This window comes from Eurosta solidaginis, chromosome 3 (genome assembly GCF_040869045.1).
Source record: "Eurosta solidaginis isolate ZX-2024a chromosome 3, ASM4086904v1, whole genome shotgun sequence".
Classification (NCBI taxonomy): Eukaryota; Metazoa; Arthropoda; class Insecta; order Diptera; family Tephritidae; genus Eurosta; species Eurosta solidaginis.
Genome location: NC_090321.1, coordinates 47443342 through 47465921, shown reverse-complemented (window position 1 = coordinate 47465921; position 22580 = coordinate 47443342). Strand labels below are relative to the sequence as shown.

The window sequence follows — 22580 nt, the reverse complement described above, 5'->3', positions numbered from 1 at the left end:
GGTTTATTCCCGAAGGCTTTGGGGAGTGTTATCGATGTGATGGTCCTTTGCCGGATACAGATCTGGTACGCTCCGATAACACAGCACCATTAAGGTGCTAGCCCGACCATCTCGTGAACGATTTATATGGCCACATTAAACCTTCAGGCCATCCCTCCCTCCCCACCCCCTAGTCCCATGAGGAGCTTGGGGTCGCCAGAACCTCGTCTGTTAGTGAAACCGGACTCGCCACGGATAGTTGAGGTTGACAATTGGGTTTGGAGAAGCTATATATTGCGCTGGCAACCTGAAAGGATATTTTAGTCGCCTCCTTCGACAGGCATACCTACTTGCTGTTTCGTGATTGCAGATGTAGGAAATGCGGTTTGGAGAAGGATACGATTGAGCACATTGTGTTTTCGTGAAATGCGCTCGCCAGGCTGGTTCCAGCCTTTAGGATCTAGAAGCAGCAAGTAGCCTAAGTCCTAGAAAGCTTGTAGTATTTGCAAAAAGGCAGAGATATTTTATAACTTACGCCATGGTTTCTGATAGAGGGGCTCCTCATAAACTTTACTTGTATATATTGGTACCGATTAGAGACGGTAAGGCCGGAATTTTTTGATTTTCAGTATTCAAAATCATATAAATTTAAATCTAATAGGGCTACCTGGGGAGAAAATTGTGACAGGATTAATGATCTTCCAACAGCGGGCCGACTCCAAAAAGGCCCTCTATAGAGATTACAGAAATGTAGTTGGCTCTCTGGAAAGGACTGACGACGGCTACACTAACGGAAGAGACATTTAAGCTTTTATTAAAAACTCACATTCCGGACTGTATAGCAGGCTATCACTTACTTAATTGGCGCTTAACCGTTTTAACGGTTATGGCCGTCCAACAAGGCGCGCCAGTCGCTCCTTCTCTCCGCCAACCGACGCCAATTGGTCACACCAAGGGAGTTTACATCGTTTTTCGCCTGGTCCTTTCAGCGGAGTGGCGGCCGCCGGCTACTTCTGCCTCCATAGGCGGGTTCCGATAGAAACACTCGTGGCCGGAGCGTCATCTTTCATTCGCATAACTTGGCTTAGCCAGCGCAGCCGCTGCGTTTTAATTCGCTGGACTATGTTTCTGTCTGCGTATAGCTCGTACAGCTAGCTCATCGTTAAATCTTCTTCGGTACCCGCCATCGCCAACGCGAAGAGGTCCATGAATCTTTCGAAGAACTTTTCTCTCGAACACTTCCAGGGCCGCCTCATCTGATGTTGTCATGGTCCATGCATGGTCCAGTTTGGAGTAAGCAGAACTTACGGCGCGGGTGTTCAGGCCGATGATAGCAATGTCGTCAGTGTAAGGCAGTAATTACACGCTCTTATAGACTTTTTCCCTGAGCAGTTAAGTTCTGCGACAAGTATAATTTTCTCCAGCACGAAATAAATTAAATTGCGGTATAGGAGGTCACCCTACCTGAAGCCTCGTTCAGCTTTGAACAACTCGAAGAAGTCCCTCTCAAGTCTGACTAAGCTTTTCGAGGAAACCATTTTCAGACATAGCGGCATATAGGTAGCCCTTTTTCGTGCTGTCGATGCGTGTTTTATTCCAAGATTTGCTGTATAGTTAAAATTTGTTCGATGGTAGATTTACCAGGTCTGAAGCCGCACTGAAAAGGTCCAATCAGCCGATTCACGGCATGCTTCAATCTATGCGATATTAAGAAGGCTGATTCCGCGATAGTTGGTGCAGTTTGCAGTATCCCGCTTCTTGTGGACTGGGCAAAGAACACTTAGATTCCAATCGTCGGGCATGCACTCGTTTGGCCATATTTTGCATAGAAGTTGTTGCACGCACCTAACCAACTCCTCGTCGCCGTATTTGAATATATAATTTGAATTGCTCCGTAGACGATCGATCAGCTTCCGCGGCCTTGTTGTTTTTTAATGTGGTTATTTCTTGGTTGACCTCATCATAATCGTGTGGGGAGACAATAATTCCATCCATCGTAGCAGTTGTTCTTCCGTGGTCCCCGGAAAACAGTTTTTCCTTGGCAGCGGTACGAAGTGCTTTTTGAGATATGCTCCCACTGCTCCTGCATTACGTCTGGTTGACGTGAGCTCTCAGTGAGCAGGTGTGAGAGTCGAGTTGCAAATTTGTTGCGATTGCAGCCTTTCGACGTCTAGCTTTGCTTGTGTTTCTTGTTTGGTATTTTGTCTTCAACGAGATAGTGATCCGAGTAGATGTTAGGTCCTCGAATTGTGCGCACATCTAAAACACTAGAGCCATGCCGTCCATCTATCACAATGTGGTTGCACTCATTGCGTGTATTTCGATCGGAGGGCAGCAATGCAGCTGGATGAATATTTTTATGCATGTACCTCGCGCTGTATACGACCATGTTTCGAGCAGCGCTGAAGTCTCGATCAGTCTCAGTCCGTTAGAAGAGGTTTCCATGTGGAGGTTGAACTTTCCGACCGTGGGCTAAGAACACATTATTTGCCTATCTTGGCGTTGAAGTCGAAAAGTACGACTTTTATATCATGGCGGGGGCACGCTGTTGGTTTAAATGTACAACAATTAATGCGTGTGTAATACTTCAACACCTATTGGTCGAAGGAGCCGCCGGAACTGAGCGATAGGCTGCAGATATACTATAATGACGGCTCCAAACTGGATAAAAAGGTGGGCAGCGGGGTCTTTGCACCTCAACTAGGGTGGAATCTATCCTTTGGCCTACCCGATTATTGTAGCGTCTTTCAGGCGGAGGTGGCTGCTATAAATGAGGCCGTTGATCACCTGAGGAATGCTGTTTACGGCTATAATAAAATTTGTATTTACTCTGACAGCCAGGTTGCACTAAAAGCGCTTGCAGCGGTCACATGTAAGTCCAGGACGGTAGAAAAGTGCCGCAAATCTAATAACGAGATCGCTGAGCAGACTTCCTTCAGTCTGGTATGGGTGCCTGGACACTCGGAAACACCGGGCAATGAGATGGCTGACGAACTTGCAAGAGGGGGCACATCCGTTCCGATTGCGTTGTCCTGGAAGGTATTGAGCATGCCGCTCACTATCTGTAAGCTGAATTTGAAAGGAATTCTCCTTACGGAAGCGGGTGTGAGATGGAGCAATCTGGAATCCTGCTACCACACCAATCTCGTGTGGCCTGAATGGGACGCGAGACGTACATGAAGTCTAATTCTTCTTGAAATGGGGGGGGGGGGGGGGCATATCTCTGGTGGTTGGACCTATAACCGGCCATTAAGCAATCGGGAAGCATGCACAACAGCTGGGTGCTCCTTATAACTGCAGGAACTGCAAAGACGAAGAGGAGATAGAAACAGTCAGGCATTTTCTGTTCGACTGTCCTGCGCTTTGGCGCAAGAGAAATAAATCTCTGGGATCTCCTTTCTTTGACGATCTTTGTGATCTGGCTAAGTTGTAACCTATGAAATTCCTGACATTTGCTGAATCGACCTGTTGGTTTGAGTAAGGGAGAGATCCAAGTGGTATCACAATGGGGCCTTAGTGCACTGGTGCCCGCACCGGTGGCCACTCTAACCTAACCTAACCTAACACTTCAACCATCGTAGGAGTGCGGGTTCAAATCCCACTCCGGAGAGAAAAGAAGGCTTTGAAGAGCTTTACAACACAGCACTGCTACAACAACAACAACAAGAGCTTTACAAGGTATAATCGAAACAGCTGTCGCCATTTCCGTTCTGTGTCACGTTGTTTTAATTTTTTCCCAAATTATTGAATTTAGTACAAAAAAAAAGTATTGCTTCAAAAAAATGTTTTCATACATTTAAAAAAGCAATTAGGGCAATCCATCCTCGCTTAGTTCATACAAATTTAATGACGCGTCCAGTTATAACTGACTAACCTTCAGGTGAACTAATTAACCGACCTCTCTCAAAACGAAACAAACATAAATTACACGTTTTGTTTATTGTTTTATTTTTTGTTGATTCTATCTTTAATTTTTTGTGTTAGCAAAAAAGTTCAGGCGTAAAAGCCGCAAGCGAAAAAAGTGCGCCATAGTACGGTGAAAGTAATATAGACTGAAAGTGTGGCGTTACAACGACAGGTGTTTGAGGTTTAATGGACCGACAAAATTGAGGTTCATAAATTTTTCGAAGAACTTTTCTCTCTAACACTCCCAGAGCCGTTTCATCCGATGTTGTCATGGTCCATGCTTCTGCACAATATAGCAGGACGGGAACGATAAGTGACTTGTAGAGTATGATTTTCGTTTGCCGAGAGAGGACTTTACTTTTAAATTGCCTACCTAGTTCAAAGTAGCATTTATTGGCAAGAGTAATTCTTCGCTGGGTTTCAGAACTTATATTGTTGCTAGTGTTGATGCTGGTTCCCAAATAAACGAAGTCTTTTACTATTGTGACGAATATTAACATCATTAATTGATACTCACATCCCTAAGGTTATTAAATAAAGGCACAACAACAATAAAGCAAGCTGGTACTCCTGTGTACGTAAACAAATCAATCATAATTTACTCACATACATACAAGGCAACGGAGAGATACGCACAAACACATGTAATCATCAGCCGAAATAGTACTCACATATGGTTACAAACTACAAGTATACCTGTATATGGCTGGTAACCAAGCTAGAAGTTCGAGAAATTACTAGACCTTAGTAGAAATATGCGAATGAAGCAACGGAGAGTATAAAAGCAGTGCAAGCTGAGTAGTCAGTAATCAGTTTGATTTAAACACGCAATTAGTTGTGAAGTTTAAGTGTTATTGTGAAGTACTCTCAAAGTAGTATAATAAAGACCATTTTGCTTTACTGAATATTGGAGTTATTTATTCGACAGTTTAGTGATTCGAACGTTTGCAGGAGGTTCCAAATAAGCGGAATTCCCAAAAATTCGTTACATTATTTCGAAATTATGGCTTCCAAGGCGCATTTGCGCTGACTCTTTGCTCGATGACAGCAGGTACTTCGTTTTGTCCTCATTCACCATAAAACCCATCTTTACCGCTTCTTTTTCCAGGTTGCAGTAAACAGAACTAACGACGCGAGTGTTATATTAATGTCATCAGCATATGCCAGTAATTGCACGCTTTTATAGAATACGAGCCTGACCCGTGCGCATCTTGCGCAACCAATATAAAAGTCTCTTATCAAATATCAACAGAAATCAGCTGTTGTATTAACTTACAGTTTGCGCCGCCATCTAGCGTATAATAGCAACTGCCGTCAACCAAAACTTACAATTTGCGCTGTCATCTAGCGCACAATACAACTTGCGCTGCCATATAGCGTACAATAGCAACTGTCGGTAATGCAGTGCAAATATTCACAATAGTGTCATAGTACAAATAGATTTCTTTGTATGCTCACAATCGTTTATTTTTAACAAATTATTTTAATAAAATATAGCTAAACAAAAGCACTACGACCAAAATTGCCCAAAGCTCGCTAATAGCCCGAATCTCCATCTTTACAACCAAAACTTTATTTATAGATTTGGATGATTCCAAATAAGAGCTAAAAAGGGACCCGTACATAAAAACAGCAATTAGAAAAAATATATATGATGATGAGTGTTCCAGAGCGGTTAAGTTCTGTAGCTAGTATAATTTTCTCCAGCATTAAATTAAAGATATCGCACTATAGGGGGTCACCCTGTCTGAAACCTCGTTTAGGTTCGAACGGCTTGGAGAGGTCCTTGCCAATTCTGACTGAGCTGATGATGTTGCTCAACGTCATTTTGCACAGCCGTATAAGTTTTGCGGGGAAACCAAATTCAGACATAGCGGCATATAGGCAGCTCCCTTTCGTGCTGTCTAAGGCGGCTTTGAAATCGACGAAGAGATGATGTGTGTCGATTCTTTTTTCGAGAGATTTTTCAAAATTTGGCGCATAGTGAAAATCTGGTCGATGGTAGATTTACCAAGTCTGAAGCCGCACTGATAATATCCAATCAGCCGATTCACGGTGGGCTTCAATATTTCACACAATACACTTGACAGGACGTTATATGCGATATTAAGAAGGCTGATTTGTTGTAACATATCATTACTGGAGTTGAATGTTGACATAATTTACTTATATACTGTAAAGATATTAACTTTTCTTTTAAAATTTGAATTAAAAAATTTTTTTTTTTTTTTAAAGTGGGCGTGGTCGTTCTCCGATTTTGCTAATTTTTATTAAGCAGACATATAGTAATAAGAGTAACGTTCCTGCCAAATTTCATCATGATATCTTCAACGACTGCCAAATTACAGCTTGCAAAACTTCCAAATTACCTTCTTTTAAAAGTGGGCGGTGCCACGCCCATTGTCCAAAATTTTACTAGTTTTCCATTCTGCGTCATAAGTTCAACTCACCTACCAAGTTTCATCGCTTAATCCGTACTTGGTAATGAATTATCGCACTTTTTCGATTTTTCGAAATTTTCGATATCGAAAAAGTGGGCGTGGTTATTGTCCGATATCGTTCATTTTAAATAGCGATCTGAGATGAGTGCCCAGGAACCTACATACCAAATTTCATCAAGATACCCCAAAATTTACTCAAGTTATCGTGTTAACGGACAGACGGACGGACGGACGGACGGACGGACATGGCTCAATCGAATTTTTTTTCGATACTGATGATTTTGATATATGGAAGTCTATATCTATCTCTATTCTTTTATACCTGTACAACCAACCGTTATCCAATCAAAGTTAATATACTCTGTGAGCTCTGCTCAACTGAGTATAAAAATTATTTGAAAATTTTATCAGCTATTTGCTTCTTTTTTTATTGTAGTCTAGCTAGAAAAAAGTTTATGAATCGTACAATGAAAACTTTCTGAAATAATTTTGAAAACGGGTTCGAAAGAATTTGAAAAACTTTATGTAGAAAAATTAAAAAAATCATAATTATATTATATTTAATTTAGAATTTAAGCAAACTTCTTGAGCTTATTGTTGTTGCAGTGCTTCACCCCAACCAATAGGTGCGACCGCTAACAAATTGTCAATAACATCCTTTAGCGGGAGACCGAGGAAACTGGCTGTTGTTGTTGTTGTAGCGATAAGGTTTATTCCCGAAGGCTTTGGGGAGTGTTATCGATGTGATGGTCCTTTGCCGGATACAGATCTGGTACGCTCCGATAACACAGCACCATTAAGGTGCTAGCCCGACCATCTCGTGAACGATTTATATGGCCACATTAAACCTTCAGGCCATCCCTCCCTCCCCACCCCCTAGTCCCATGAGGAGCTTGGGGTCGCCAGAACCTCGTCTGTTAGTGAAACCGGACTCGCCACGGATAGTTGAGGTTGACAATTGGGTTTGGAGAAGCTATATATTGCGCTGGCAACCTGAAAGGATATTTTAGTCGCCTCCTTCGACAGGCATACCTACTTGCTGTTTCGTGATTGCAGATGTAGGAAGTGCGGTTTGGAGAAGGATACGATTGAGCACATTGTGTTTTCGTGAAATGCGCTCGCCAGGCTGGTTCCAGCCTTTAGGAGTGGCACAGCTATCAGATCTAGAAGCAGCAAGTAGCCTAAGTCCTAGAAAGCTTGTAGTATTTGCAAAAAGGCAGAGATATTTTATAACTTACGCCATGGTTTCTGATAGAGGGGCTCCTCATAAACTTTACTTGTATATATTGGTACCGATTAGAGACGGTAAGGCCGGAATTTTTTGATTTTCAGTATTCAAAATCATATAAATTTAAATCTAAAAGGGCTACCTGGGGAGAAAATTGTGACAGGATTAATGATCTTCCAACAGCGGGCCGACTCCAAAAAGGCCCTCTATAGAGATTACAGAAATGTAGTTGGCTCTCTGGAAAGGACTGACGACGGCTACACTAACGGAAGAGACATTTAAGCTTTTATTAAAAACTCACATTCCGGACTGTATAGCAGGCTATCACTTACTTAATTGGCGCTTTACCGTTTTAACGGTTATGGCCGTCCAACAAGGCGCGCCAGTCGCTCCTTCTCTCCGCCAACCGACGCCAATTGGTCACACCAAGGGAGTTTACATCGTTTTTCGCCTGGTCCTTTCAGCGGAGAGGCGGCCGCCGGCTACTTCTGCCTCCATAGGCGGGTTCCGATAGAAACACTCGTGGCCGGAGCGTCATCTTTCATTCGCATAACTTGGCTTAGCCAGCGCAGCCGCTGCGTTTTAATTCGCTGGACTATGTTTCTGTCTGCGTATAGCTCGTACAGCTAGCTCATCGTTAAATCTTCTTCGGTACCCGCCATCGCCAACGCGAAGAGGTCCATGAATCTTTCGAAGAACTTTTCTCTCGAACACTTCCAGGGCCGCCTCATCTGATGTTGTCATGGTCCATGCATGGTCCAGTTTGGAGTAAGCAGAACTTACGGCGCGGGTGTTCAGGCCGATGATAGCAATGTCGTCAGTGTAAGGCAGTAATTACACGCTCTTATAGACTTTTTCCCTGAGCAGTTAAGTTCTGCGACAAGTATAATTTTCTCCAGCACGAAATAAAATAAATTGCGGTATAGGAGGTCACCCTACCTGAAGCCTCGTTCAGCTTTGAACAACTCGAAGAAGTCCCTCTCAAGTCTGACTAAGCTTTTCGAGGAAACCATTTTCAGACATAGCGGCATATAGGTAGCCCTTTTTCGTGCTGTCGATGCGTGTTTTATTCCAAGATTTGCTGTATAGTTAAAATTTGTTCGATGGTAGATTTACCAGGTCTGAAGCCGCACTGAAAAGGTCCAATCAGCCGATTCACGGCATGCTTCAATCTTTCGCACAATACACTTTACAGGACCTTATATGCGATATTAAGAAGGCTGATTCCGCGATAGTTGGTGCAGTTTGCAGTATCCCGCTTCTTGTGGACTGGGCAAAGAACACTTAGATTCCAATCGTCGGGCATGCACTCGTTCGGCCATATTTTGCATAGAAGTTGTTGCACGCACCTAACCAACTCCTCGTCGCCGTATTTGAATATATAATTTGAATTGCTCCGTAGGCGATCGATCAGCTTCCGCGGCCTTGTTGTTTTTTAATGTGGTTATTTCTTGTTTGACCTCATCATAATCGTGTGGGGAGACAATAATTCCATCCATCGTAGCAGTTGTTCTTCCGTGGTCCCCGGAAAACAGTTTTTCCTTGGCAGCGGTACGAAGTGCTTTTTGAGATATGCTCCCACTGCTCCTGCATTACGTCTGGTTGACATGAGCTCTCAGTGAGCAGGTGTGAGAGTCGAGTTGCAAATTTGTTGCGATTGCAGCCTTTCGACGTCTAGCTTTGCTTGTGTTTCTTGTTTGGTATTTTGTCTTCAACGAGATAGTGATCCGAGTAGATGTTAGGTCCTCGAATTGTGCGCACATCTAAAACACTAGAGCCATGCCGTCCATCTATCACAATGTGGTTGCACTCATTGCGTGTATTTCGATCGGAGGGCAGCAATGCAGCTGGATGAATATTTTTATGCATGTACCTCGCGCTGTATACGACCATGTTTCGAGCAGCGCTGAAGTCTCGATCAGTCTCAGTCCGTTAGAAGAGGTTTCCATGTGGAGGTTGAACTTTCCGACCGTGGGCTAAGAACACATTATTTGCCTATCTTGGCGTTGAAGTCGAAAAGTACGACTTTTATATCATGGCGGGGGCACGCTGTTGGTTTAAATGTACAACAATTAATGCGTGTGTAATACTTCAACACCTATTGGTCGAAGGAGCCGCCGGAACTGAGCGATAGGCTGCAGATATACTATAATGACGGCTCCAAACTGGATAAAAAGGTGGGCAGCGGGGTCTTTGCACCTCAACTAGGGTGGAATCTATCCTTTGGCCTACCCGATTATTGTAGCGTCTTTCAGGCGGAGGTGGCTGCTATAAATGAGGCCGTTGATCACCTGAGGAATGCTGTTTACGGCTATAATAAAATTTGTATTTACTCTGACAGCCAGGTTGCACTAAAAGCGCTTGCAGCGGTCACATGTAAGTCCAGGACGGTAGAAAAGTGCCGCAAATCTAATAACGAGATCGCTGAGCAGACTTCCTTCAGTCTGGTATGGGTGCCTGGACACTCGGAAACACCGGGCAATGAGATGGCTGACGAACTTGCAAGAGGGGGCACATCCGTTCCGATTGCGTTGTCCTGGAAGGTATTGAGCATGCCGCTCACTATCTGTAAGCTGAATTTGAAAGGAATTCTCCTTAGGGAAGCGGGTGTGAGATGGAGCAATCTGGAATCCTGCTACCACACCAATCTCGTGTGGCCTGAATGGGACGCGAGACGTACATGAAGTCTAATTCTTCTTGAAATGGGGGGGGGGGGGGGGGGCATATCTCTGGTGGTTGGACCTATAACCGGCCATTAAGCAATCGGGAAGCATGCACAACAGCTGGGTGCTCCTTATAACTGCAGGAACTGCAAAGACGAAGAGGAGATAGAAACAGTCAGGCATTTTCTGTTCGACTGTCCTGCGCTTTGGCGCAAGAGAAATAAATCTCTGGGATCTCCTTTCTTTGACGATCTTTGTGATCTGGCTAAGTTGTAACCTATGAAATTCCTGACATTTGCTGAATCGACCTGTTGGTTTGAGTAAGGGAGAGATACAAGTGGTATCACAATGGGGCCTTAGTGCACTGGTGCTCGCACCGGTGGCCACTCTAACCTAACCTAACCTAACACTTCAACCATCGTAGGAGTGCGGGTTCAAATCCCACTCCGGAGAGAAAAGAAGGCTTTGAAGAGCTTTACAACACAGCACTGATACAACAACAACAACAAGAGCTTTACAAGGTATAATCGAAACAGCTGTCGCCATTTCCGTTCTGTGTCACGTTGTTTTAATTTTTTCCCAAATTATTGAATTTAGTACAAAAAAAAAAGTATTGCTTCAAAAAAATGTTTTCATACATTTAAAAAAGCAATTAGGGCAATCCATCCTCGCTTAGTTCATACAAATTTAATGACGCGTCCAGTTATAACTGACTAACCTTCAGGTGAACTAATTGACCGACCTCTCTCAAAACGAAACAAACATAAATTACACGTTTTGTTTATTGTTTTATTTTTTGTTGATTCTATCTTTAATTTTTTGTGTTAGCAAAAAAGTTCAGGCGTAAAAGCCGCAAGCGAAAAAAGTGCGCCATAGTACGGTGACAGTAATATAGACTGAAAGTGTGGCGTTACAACGACAGGTGTTTGAGGTTTAATGGACCGACAAAATTGAGGTTCATAAATTTTTCGAAGAATTTTTCTCTCGAACACTCCCAGAGCCGTTTCATCCGATGTTGTCATGGTCCATGCTTCTGCACAATATAGCAGGACGGGAACGATAAGTGACTTGTAGAGTATGATTTTCGTTTGCCGAGAGAGGACTTTACTTTTAAATTGCCTACCTAGTTCAAAGTAGCATTTATTGGCAAGAGTAATTCTTCGCTGGGTTTCAGAACTTATATTGTTGCTAGTGTTGATGCTGGTTCCCAAATAAACGAAGTCTTTTACTATTATGACGAATATTAACATCATTAATTGATACTCACATCCCTAAGGTTATTAAATAAAGGCACAACAACAATAAAGCAAGCTGGCACTCCTGTGTACGTAAACAAATCAATCATAATTTACTCACATACATACAAGGCAACGGAGAGATACGCACAAACACATGTAATCATCAGCCGAAATAGTACTCACATATGGTTACAAACTACAAGTATACCTGTATATGGCTGGTAACCAAGAAATTACTAGACCTTAGTAGAAATATGCGAATGAAGCAACGGAGAGTATAAAAGCAGTGCAAGCTGAGTAGTCAGTAATCAGTTTGATTTAAACACGCAATTAGTTGTGAAGTTTAAGTGTTATTGTGAAGTACTCTCAAAGTAGTATAATAAAGACCATTTTGCTTCACTGAATATTGGAGTTATTTATTCGACAGTTTAGTGATTCGAACGTTTGCAGAAGGTTCCAAATAAGCGGAATTCCCAAAAATTCGTTACATTATTTCGAAATTATGGCTGCCAAGGCGCATATGCGCTGACTCTTTGCTCGATGACAGCAGGTACTTCGTTTTGTCCTCATTCACCATAAAACCCATCTTTACCGCTTCTTTTTCCAGGTTGGAGTAAACAGAACTAACGACGCGAGTGTTATATTAATGTCATCAGCATATGCCAGTAATTGCACGCTTTTATAGAATACGAGCCTGACCCGTGCGCATCTTGCGCAACCAATATAAAAGTCTCTTATCAAATATCAACAGAAATCAGCTGTTGTATTAACTTACAGTTTGCAACGGCCGTCAATCAAAACTTACAACTTCCGCTGTCATTTAGCGTACAATACAACTTGCGCTGCCATATAGCGTACAATAGCAACTGTCGGTAATGCAGTGCAAATATTCACAATAGTGTCATAGTACAAATAGATTTCTTTGTATGCTCACAATCGTTTATTTTTAACAAATTATTTTAATAAAATATAGCTAAACAAAAGCACTACGACCAAAATTGCCCAAAGCTCGCTAATAGCCCGAATCTCCATCTTTACAACCAAAACTTTATTTATAGATTTGGATGATTCCAAATAAGAGCTAAAAAGGGACCCGTACATAAAAACAGCAATTAGAAAAAATATATATGATGATGATTGTTCCAGAGCGGTTAAGTTCTGTAGCTAGTATAATTTTCTCCAGCATTAAATTAAAGATATCGCACTATATGGGGTCACCCTGTCTGAAACCTCGTTTAGGTTCGAACGGCTTGGAGAGGTCCTTGCCAATTCTGACTGAGCTGATGATGTTGCTCAACGTCATTTTGCACAGCCGTATAAGTTTTGCGGGGAAACCAAATTCAGACATAGCGGCATATAGGCAGCTCCGTTTCGTGCTGTCTAAGGCGGCTTTGAAATCGACGAAGAGTCGATTCTTTTTTCGAGAGATTTTTCAAAATTTGGCGCATAGTGAAAATCTGGTCGGTGGTAGATTTACCAAGTCTGAAGCCGCACTGATAATATCCAATCAACCGATTCACGGTGGGCTTCAATATTTCATACAATACACTTGACAGGACGTTATATGCGATATTAAGAAGGCTGATTCCGCGATAGTTGGTGCAGTTTGCAGTATCCCGCTTATTGTGGACTGGACAAAGAACACTTAGATTCCAATAGTCGGGCATGCACTCGGCCGCTCATATTTTGCGAAGAAGCTGATGCATGCGCCTTACCAACTCCTCGCCGCCGTATTTGAATAGCTCCGCAGGCAATCCATCAGCGCCCGCGGCCTTTTTGTTTTTCAATCTGGTTATTGCTATTCTGACTTCGTCATAATCGGGTGGGGGAAAATTAATTCCTATCGAAAAATCGATGGCGCGATATCGGTTAACTTTCGTCCATACAAATCGACCCACCCTAACATACATACATACATATTAATTCTAATCTAATTTAGCTAACCTGTAGGATGGCACTCCAGCTGTGAACACATAAGACAAACTATTTGCTGCCGCAAACATTACCGGCAAACAAATTAGTAAATAATTGGTCTTTTGATAGCGACCAAATTCGCCAATTTCCTCTAATATTTGATCAAAATCCATAGTCATTTTTCTATATTTTTGTTTTCTATATTTATCGCTTTATTTTTGTGTTAATTTCTTTTTATTTGATAAACACTTACAACGGCACTTAATTTCTCACAACAAACTTTTAAAAGTCTTATTTAATAACAAAATAAACACTAAAAACAAAAACAACAATGAAAATGCACATTTATTACAACTCTTGTGTTATTATCTTTGATTCGTATATAATATTTTTTTTTATTCTATGGCTGATGATTAACACACGTCTGGGCTGCAATTGTTACGTTTTCGTCCACTCATTCACTCTCGATCAACAGTCGCCGTCACAGACAAAAAGAATTTTTCAAACAAACAATTGCATTTGACGCGTGATTTTTTGTTGTAGGTTTTACCTCAATGGCAGCACGTTTAATACTGAAATAATGAAAATGTGGAAAATCCGCTAGATGAAGAACAATGCGAAGCGGCGTTGGGAGTAAAAATGCTTTATGAATGAATGAAAATGAAAGTTTTTCTCTTATTGTTAGATTGCCTGTATGAAATTTTAGTAAAAGTACGAAAGAGCAGAGAAAAACTAGCAGTGTGTAGTGCAGTGTTCTCGCACTACGAGTAGAAGATGCTCGTTGTGCGCAAAGCCGGAGAAAGTATGAGGGCATGTTATTTTTTTATTGGACGCAAATTTTTTTTTAAATACCTACATATAAACATTAGGGTGTGGTACTGTAGCATTACTATGAATGCTTTTTTTCAATGCATTCTTGATAGTACAATATACATACACACATATCGACCACACAAGTATTCAAGTTAAACTGACCCACATAATTATTTGAACTCAGCAGCAGTTCAACATCATATGTGCATGCCGACACTGCACATATCTGTTTACATTTTTCAACCCGTCACATTGACCAACACGCGTATCGATCAGTCACGCTGATCGACATATTTGTCTGTTGGTCATATTGACTGCCAAAATATTTATATGCATCTAATTAAATGTGTACATAAATAGGTCACCATAATAATATGCTGACTTTTCATATATGCATTATGAATGTATGTACTTTTTAGTTTGTAAGTGTTAGTGTAAACACATATGTATTTGTCATGTAGGAAATTTTGTATAAAAGAGAAAGTATTTTCTAATAAAACTCAATTATTGTCAAACTCTAAACAACGACGTTTCATTTTTAATTCTTTTACATCAGTACCGATAAAATAAATAAATGCAAGGCGCGATAATCTCCGAGGAGATTTAAGGCCGTGCTTCTCTCCCAATTTGCGTCGTGCTCCTTTTTAGTGCCTTCTACAAGTTGCCGGGATGGCACCTACATGTTTCACGCCGACTCCAAACGTCGCCGGCAAGGCATATGAGTTTTCACTGAGAAGCTTTTCAAGGCAGAAATACACTGGAGTGGCGACCCCGCTTAGAAAAACTTTCTTCCAATTTAAAAAATCTGTTTCACGTAGGGATTAAGAGTCACACCACCTAGATGAGAGAGTATCTGCCTTGCCAACGCGTCGCATTCACATAGAACGTTAACCTTACTTGCTTACTTAATTGGCGCTTAACCGTTTAAACGGTTATGGCCGTCCAACAAGGCGCGTCAGTCACTCCTTTCTGCCAACCGGCGCCAATTGGTCACACCAAGGGATTTTAAATCGTTTTCCACCTGGTCCTTCCAACGGAGTGGGGGCCGCCCTCTACCTCTGCTTCCATAGGCGGGTTCCGATAGAAACATTTTCCTGGCTGGAGTGTCATCTTTCATTCGCATAACATGGCCTAGCCAGCGCAGCCGCTGCGTTTTAATTCGCTGGACTATGTTGATGTCTGCGTATAGCTCGCACACCTCATCGTTAAATCTTCTTCGGTACTCGCCATCGCCAACGCGTAGAGGTCCATAAATCTTTCATAATCCAGCTCACAAAAGTGGCAAATTTGTGATTCGGTTAGATTTAACTTACTTAGATGACTCGTTGACTACAGTGGCCGGTATAGTACCCCAAATGAGTTTGTAGGTTCTCTCTGCTTAGAGTAATGAGTTAGGCTGATACTCTCGTTGCTGGGAGTATAAAAACTTAGGCCCTGAGTATTCATTCCAATGTTGTCTGCACTGCTTTGTTTCCCAGTTACTTGTGGTTTCTCTAGTATGTGTCTTTGTGAGTCCACAGAAGGACAGTGGACCATAGAATGCTGCTAAAGCATCGTTCTTTGCTCGATAGTCTGCCTGCTTATTTCCTTCATGTCTCTGATGCCAGGAAACCCATTCCAACGAAACCTTGCTTTTTGCTACCAGATCATCTAGGGCTCAATTTCATCCATCAACTAGTTTAGAAGTAATTGTGTAAGACGGCAAAACACGTAAGGCTGCCTGACTGTCTCATATATTGAGAATACTTCTCGATGATAAGCCTCTTAGTAGACATTATCTACCGCAAACATCTATTGCATGGATGTCTGCCTGAAAAAAAAAAACAATCCATCCGTAAACCAGAGCTCAACCAGAGTTAGGGTCAGTATATGGACTCCTTGTTTCCCAAAGATTTCTATCCACAATGAACACCTCGAAATGTCGAAAAGTCTGAGCGTAGAGGCCAATACATCGCGTAGTTGAAATACGGGATTTCTTATTTATTTTCTTATTACTTTCAGATATTTTGAAATAGTAGAGCAGCAAGTGTTGCTTACTTCTCTATTAAAATAGGGAAGGCCGGATCGGATATCTATAAGGCACTAAGTGCATGGCAATACAAACTAGACGATGCAGTTTGTTTAAATTTGTTATTGCCGTTCTTTGCGCGGTCTTCGGCCACCAGACTAAGGAAGCATATCTGACTATTGGTTTCACAACAGTATTAAATTCTAGTATACAATTTTGGGAGATAGCCCCAGTGCAGGCGAAAAAATCTCATGTTGCTTTGTTTAAGGTAGCATCTAGATGATCATTTAATATGAGAGCCCGTCCAGTGTTAGCCTAGAGGTTCCAATTAAAATCAGATTTCTTATTATATTTTTCTTCTGCGGCAAAAAGGCACCGGACAGTTTTTTAGGATTGATAGACAATTTTTTGATATCACACCACCTTTCTTTTATGCGAAGGACTTGTTGTATGCGATTGAATATATTGAATGATGGAAAAATGGCCTTTATTAAGTACTTCACAATACACTCAAACTGTGCAACGAATAGCTTAATAACCAAACTGATAGCTCAAATGAAACTCCACTAATCAAAATAATAGTGCTATTGCTCGCTAGATATCGTCTACTCGTAACTGCTTGACAATTCAAATCAAACTGAATTACTTCTTACTCGCCTGCACTGCTTTTATAGTTTACGCTGCATACTTCTAGGCTCTTCGATTTCCAGAAGTTACTAGTTGTTTCGGCTACAAAATCGCCAGCCACAACTACGTGCACAAATTATTGCTCTCTCTTGTGACAATTCAGATAAGATATATGCATGTATTTGTGCATTGCCGCTCAGATGTTCGTATACGTACATATGTGTAGACTCAATTATTTATTCGTTTATGTAGATACATAATGATGAATTATTGATGTGCATTCACGTCACTGGTTAGCATCGGCTTAGAGACGATAGCATCGCTCAGTGCTGCTAACATTCGTTACAATATTTTTTAATAACATGAAAAGCAAAATAACAAATTCAAATGTAATATATAAGATTACATGTGCGGGAAATGAAAATAATAACTGTGGAAAAGAATATGTGGGTACAACAAAGAACAAATTAAAAACAAGAATAGTAGGACACAGATCGGATATTAAATGTAGATTATCTGGCAACAGCACTTGCGGCCCACTGTTCAAGGAACGGACACCAACCAGATTTTAAAGCGGTGAGCATACTAGAGCAGGAGACAAATTATAGCAAAAGGTTTACGTTAGAAATGCTACATATAGCAAATACACCACCAAGCAAGAGACTAAACTACAAAACGGACACAGAAAATTGCTCACAAATTTATAGACACTTACTTGACTCACAAAAAAACAAAAAATTAGTTCTGAACTGCATCGCGAACTAACAAGTGTCGTGTATCGGACAAGAGAATTAATGTATGTATGTATGGAAAAATTGTACCCCAATTGTATGCAGTTTTATATGTGAATATTTGTTTGTTATTGTTATAGCCCCTGAAGACGATCTCCGAAGTAGATTGAAATATATTGGGAAATATTTAAAAAAGTGTTTTATTACATTGGACCTTGAGCCAGCAAAAATCACAGTTTGATAAAGTCAAAGTAAAAAGGTCGCTACAATCATATCTTAAGTTTGAAATAATCTATAAATACGGTTGAAATGCCATCACTTTACACAGAATGGTACGATTTTAAAACGGTTTTTTGCATTTGAAAGCTTAGCTACGTGAGATGAACATTTTTAATATGACAGGAAGATATATATTATAGGGGCGTGGCAAATTGCTAACAATTAGTAAAAATTTTAGGCCGAGTCTCTCTTCCAATTGGCGTCGTGCTTCCTTTAGTTTTTCCTACAAATTGGCGGAACGAGAACTACATGTTTTATGTCGACTACGAACGGCATCTGCAAGTTATATAAATTTTCACTGAGAAGCTTTTCTTGGCAGAAATACACTCTAAGTGTTGTCCAAATCACTGCTTGAAAAACTGTATTCTAATTCAAACAACTTTTTTCTAAATTTTCGATGTTACTTTGCACGGGGCTTAAGCCCAGAATCTTCGGTGTGGTAGACGGATTACGCTACCACCACATTACGACGACCGCCACACAGCTATAAAAAACAAACGAATGACCGGGAAATTGACCAAGGACCGACTGGGGCTGGGAATAAGGGATGGAGAATAAGAAAAACTAGAAAGAAAGGGGAAGGAGAAAGAGACAGAGAAAGAGAAAGAGCTAGACGAATAAAGGGAGATAGTGATAGATGGAGCGGAAAAGAAGTGTGGCGAAGAGGGAGGAAGAGACGCAGAGGGAGGAAGAGACGCAGAGGAAAGAGTGAATAATAGGATAATGAAAAGGGGGAGAAAGTGGGAGAAAAATAAGAGGTAAGAGCTTGTTCAAAGTTATGCAGATATACTATATATATATAGTAAAGAGTATATATATATAAGAGTACGGCGGCCACCGTGGTGTGATGGTAGCGTGCTCCGCCTATCACACCGTATGCCCTGGGTTCAACTCCCGGGCAAAGCAACATCAAAATTTTAGAAATAAGATTTTTCAATTAGAAGAAAATTTTTCTAAGCGGGGTCGCCCCTCGGCAGTGTCTGGCAAGCGCTCCGATTGTATTTCTGCCATGAAAAGCTCTCAGTGAAAACTCATCTGCCTTGCAGATGCCGTTCGGAGTCGGCATAAAAACATGTAGGTCCCGTCCGGCCAATTTGTAGGGAAAAATCAAGAGGAGCACGACGCAAATTGGAAGAGAAGCTCGGCCTTAGATCTCTTCGGAGGTTATCGCGCCTTACATTTATTTTTTTTTTTTTATTATAAAGTTAAGATAACTTGTTTTACTGCCGCGCATAGAGCTAATAAAAACAAGTAAGGAAGTCTAAGTTCAAGTGAAACCGAAATTACATACCCAGGTGTACACCTGAAATGCTGTTGTTGTTTGTTTTGTGTGCTTAATAGTGTTACAAGGCTGCGCAATAATACATATACATATGCTTCTATTCTGAGCTAATTTTTCTTTGAGTTATGGCTCCCGAAACATAGAAAATTGCTTAGTAATAAAAGGGGCGGTGCCACGCACATTTTTTTTAATTTGAAGTTTTTCCTATTTATTGTTATAAATCCACTTGGAAAATGAAATACCATTTATATAAAGCCCTTTTTTGCAAAGATATAGCTTATTTTTTTCGTCCACGACCCTTTTAAAAATCTCTTAATAAAAGTGGGCGTGGTCCTTAACCGATTTCGTTACTTTTTCGTCAAAGCATTCTTTATAGTAAAGGCAACTTCTCTGCCGAATTTTGTTACGATAGGTTTAACGATTTTTGATTTATGATTAATAATATTTTTAAAATTGATTTTGTCACAAGTGGGCGGTGCCACGCCCATTGACATTTTTTTTTTTTCAAATTTTTATCAAGAGTCTCAATATCAGTCCACATGTCAAATTTCAACATTCTAACTGTATTATTTACTAAATAGTCAGGTTTTGTGTTTTCCAAAATGTTATGTATATAAAAAGTGGGCGTGGTTATCATCCGATTTCGCTCATTTTCAATACCAATTTATTCTGAGATAAGCTCGGTGACGATATCTCAATATTTACTCAAGTTATCGTGTTAACGGACAGACGGGCGGACGGACGGACATGGCTCAATCAAATTTTTTTTCGATACTGATGATTTTGATATATGGAAGTCTCGATTCCTTTATATCTGTACAACCAAACGTTATCCAATCAAAGTTATAATAACCTGTGTACAAGTACAGCTGGGTATAAATAAAAAGACTCTAACTATGTTAATGTTTCTTTTATTCTCAAATTCCGGAAACATAACTGTAACCCCTCGTAGGCCTACGCTCTTCGCTCTTGCTGTTAACATTTACAGTTTTCCGTTACTGTGGGAGTTACTCAGCGGGGAAATTCAAACTAATTATTTTCCCATTCTATTTATTTATATATTTATGAACAGTAATTTCACAACAATTGGCTTAAATCGTGCGTGTTGTAATTTAGAGAAAAAATCCCAAATGGCTTGCGTAAAACTTTGATGAGTCATTGGGTAGAAGTCAATTGGATTTACCGGCTAAATTACAGATTTATCATTTGTTGTTATATATATTTTTAGGTTTAAAAAATTAGTACGCTTACGTATGTACATGATAACTAAAACCGGTTGAATAAAACAAATTGTCATTATCTTTCTCTTGTCAATCACTAAAAATTTCTTTAAAAAAAAAGAATAAAATAATTAGAATTTCCACTCAATTTCAAAACTTATCACAAAAGATTTTGCAGTTTAAAAATCATATAAGATTTATTTTTCCTAACCACCGCTTTATCTGATCTACTATGTTGCTATGGATTTGGTAATGCGAGCGCAGGAGTGAAGGAAGAAGAAGAGTTGAAATTCCCTAAACCGTTAAGGAAGCAAGGCATCCCCAAAGAAATGTCCAACATTTAATATCTCATGTTGTTGTTATTGTTGAGCTAACAGTGCTTCGCCCCATTCAATAGGTGCGACCCCTAACAAATTGTCAACAAGGTCCTCTAACGGGAGTCCAACAGGGTTGGTTCATAGGGATGTTGCTGTTATAGGGGTACGTTCCACATTACAATTGAAAAGATTTTGGTGTCATATGGGGACACATGGCATGCAGGACATACGTTACGGACAATTAAGAGTTTAACCTGTTACAGTATCCAGAACGAAGTTGGGCCAAAGTGATTCCTGTCGCTCTTGTCTGCTTTCTTCTTCTGCAAAGGTTTGATAGTGTATGCTGATAACGGTGTTCACCAGGCGCGATCTGGAAAAGGTGTCTACCGACTCTGTGTGGATTCGGCTTAGGGCCTTCTTATGCTTATCTCGATCAAACGGTTGCGTACGCAGCTGCCGTATCTCATCATAGTGATAGGGGCTCGATCAAGCAGTTGTTTGCTAGGGCGTGCGGGTTTGTGACAATTTCGCAAAAACTTTCTGTTCAGCATTTCACTATGCTCTTTTATGCTGAGCTCTTTTGCCTCACTATGTAGATAAAGCTAAAGTGTTGCCGGCAAGCGAATTGAAGATTTTGTCGCGGCTTTGTACTTTAGATACAATTTCGGAGGCATATACCTTCGAGGTGTAATTGTTATCGAACGTTACCTCTTCCACGTCGTAAATAATGTGGCCGTGAATTTGGTCGGTGATAGTATCAGGTCGCACAAGGCGAAATAACTAGAGAGAATGGGAGATAGCCGGTTGTTCTAGAAACTAATTCGTCTATTGGAGAGCCAGATCCTATTGCCATTATCATCCGGTCGTCAGTATTGGAAGTGATAGTAACTCCTTCTGGTGAGGAATGCAGCTTTGACAGGCAGAAATTAAACAGAACTGGGGTCAGCACACCACCCTGTGACACCCCCTGTTTAATTCTCCTAGGTTGTAAGATTTCGTTGCTAAACTGAACTGACGCTTGCAGACCATTCAGATAATTTGCGGGGGAAGGAGTTGAATCTTCTATGTCTTGGAGTAGTGTGACGTTGTTGACTCCTTTTGACATGTAAGGTGCCACGAGCGAGTGTATGGCATATAGCGCGATGGCAGTGCTATGCATTTTGCGGAAGCCGTACTTATGGATGGCTAAGCGAAGATTCGTACTAAAATGAGGGAGTAGGACGGTTTCCAAAATATTCGCTACTGGCGAAAAGATTGATATCGGTCGGCCTGACTCACCTTCGTTAGTTGGCTTCCCAGGCTTTGGTTGTGGAACTATCCCTGCCATTTTCCATTGTTCTGGAATGACAAAAGACTTTAGCAACAAGTTGAAAACGTGCGGCAGACGGGAATGCGAAATATTGACTTTTGAAAGGTTTTTAGTGTTTCCAATTAGCTTTTTTGAAATTAATGAAAGTCCACCAAGAAAAAGACGGTATTCACCTCTAAGTAGCGCACTGATATCAGGGCCATAGCCTCTTGGATAGCAGGTGGCAGGATCAATACAGATTTTAATTATTTCTAAGTAATCATCACCTGACCGGGTTAAAATACACTGTATTGCACAGTGTGATGGGTGAGAAAAGCGAAGACCACCATTACCCCTTACCCGAACTTTTCTATAGATGTCGTAGTCAATATCCCTTCATCCTCCCTACAGCTGCGGATGAAATCGTTCGTTGGAGTTCGCAAAAGGCTCAACATTTGCAATTATTAGACGGTGCCACATTAATACCCCAATCAGTGCTGTTATGATGAGACGATTAAGATAAATTAGAAAACTGTCTCGGTTCTTATAGATTTGCGCGAATTCTTTTTAAACTTTTACTTACGTCCTATGCGCAAAAAAAAAAAAAACAACCGTGTTTATACATCTTCATCATTATTAATTGAAA

General features: G+C 40.9%; 2 protein-coding genes across 8 annotated transcripts in view; one reads left to right on the top strand and one right to left on the bottom strand.

The window, feature by feature from the left end:
• Positions 1 to 13992, bottom strand: part of LOC137243645 (organic cation transporter protein) — a 41213-nt gene extending 27221 nt beyond the window's left edge. Inside the window, exons 1-2 of one of the 6 annotated variants that reach the window (XM_067771545.1) lie at positions 13792 to 13992; positions 13400 to 13682 (exon numbers count right to left, since the gene is read on the bottom strand). In XM_067771545.1, coding sequence (XP_067627646.1) covers positions 13400 to 13548 — 149 coding nt within the window. In that variant the 5' untranslated portion in view covers positions 13549 to 13682; positions 13792 to 13992. Of the gene's footprint in view, positions 1 to 13399 lie in introns of all 6 variants that reach the window. The other 5 variants (XM_067771546.1, XM_067771547.1, XM_067771548.1 and 2 more) reach the window with 5 other exon arrangements.
• LOC137243648 (transmembrane protein 186) overlaps positions 1 to 22580 on the top strand; it is a 141051-nt gene that overhangs the window by 62141 nt on the left and 56330 nt on the right. The gene's annotated exons all lie outside the window — the stretch shown is intronic.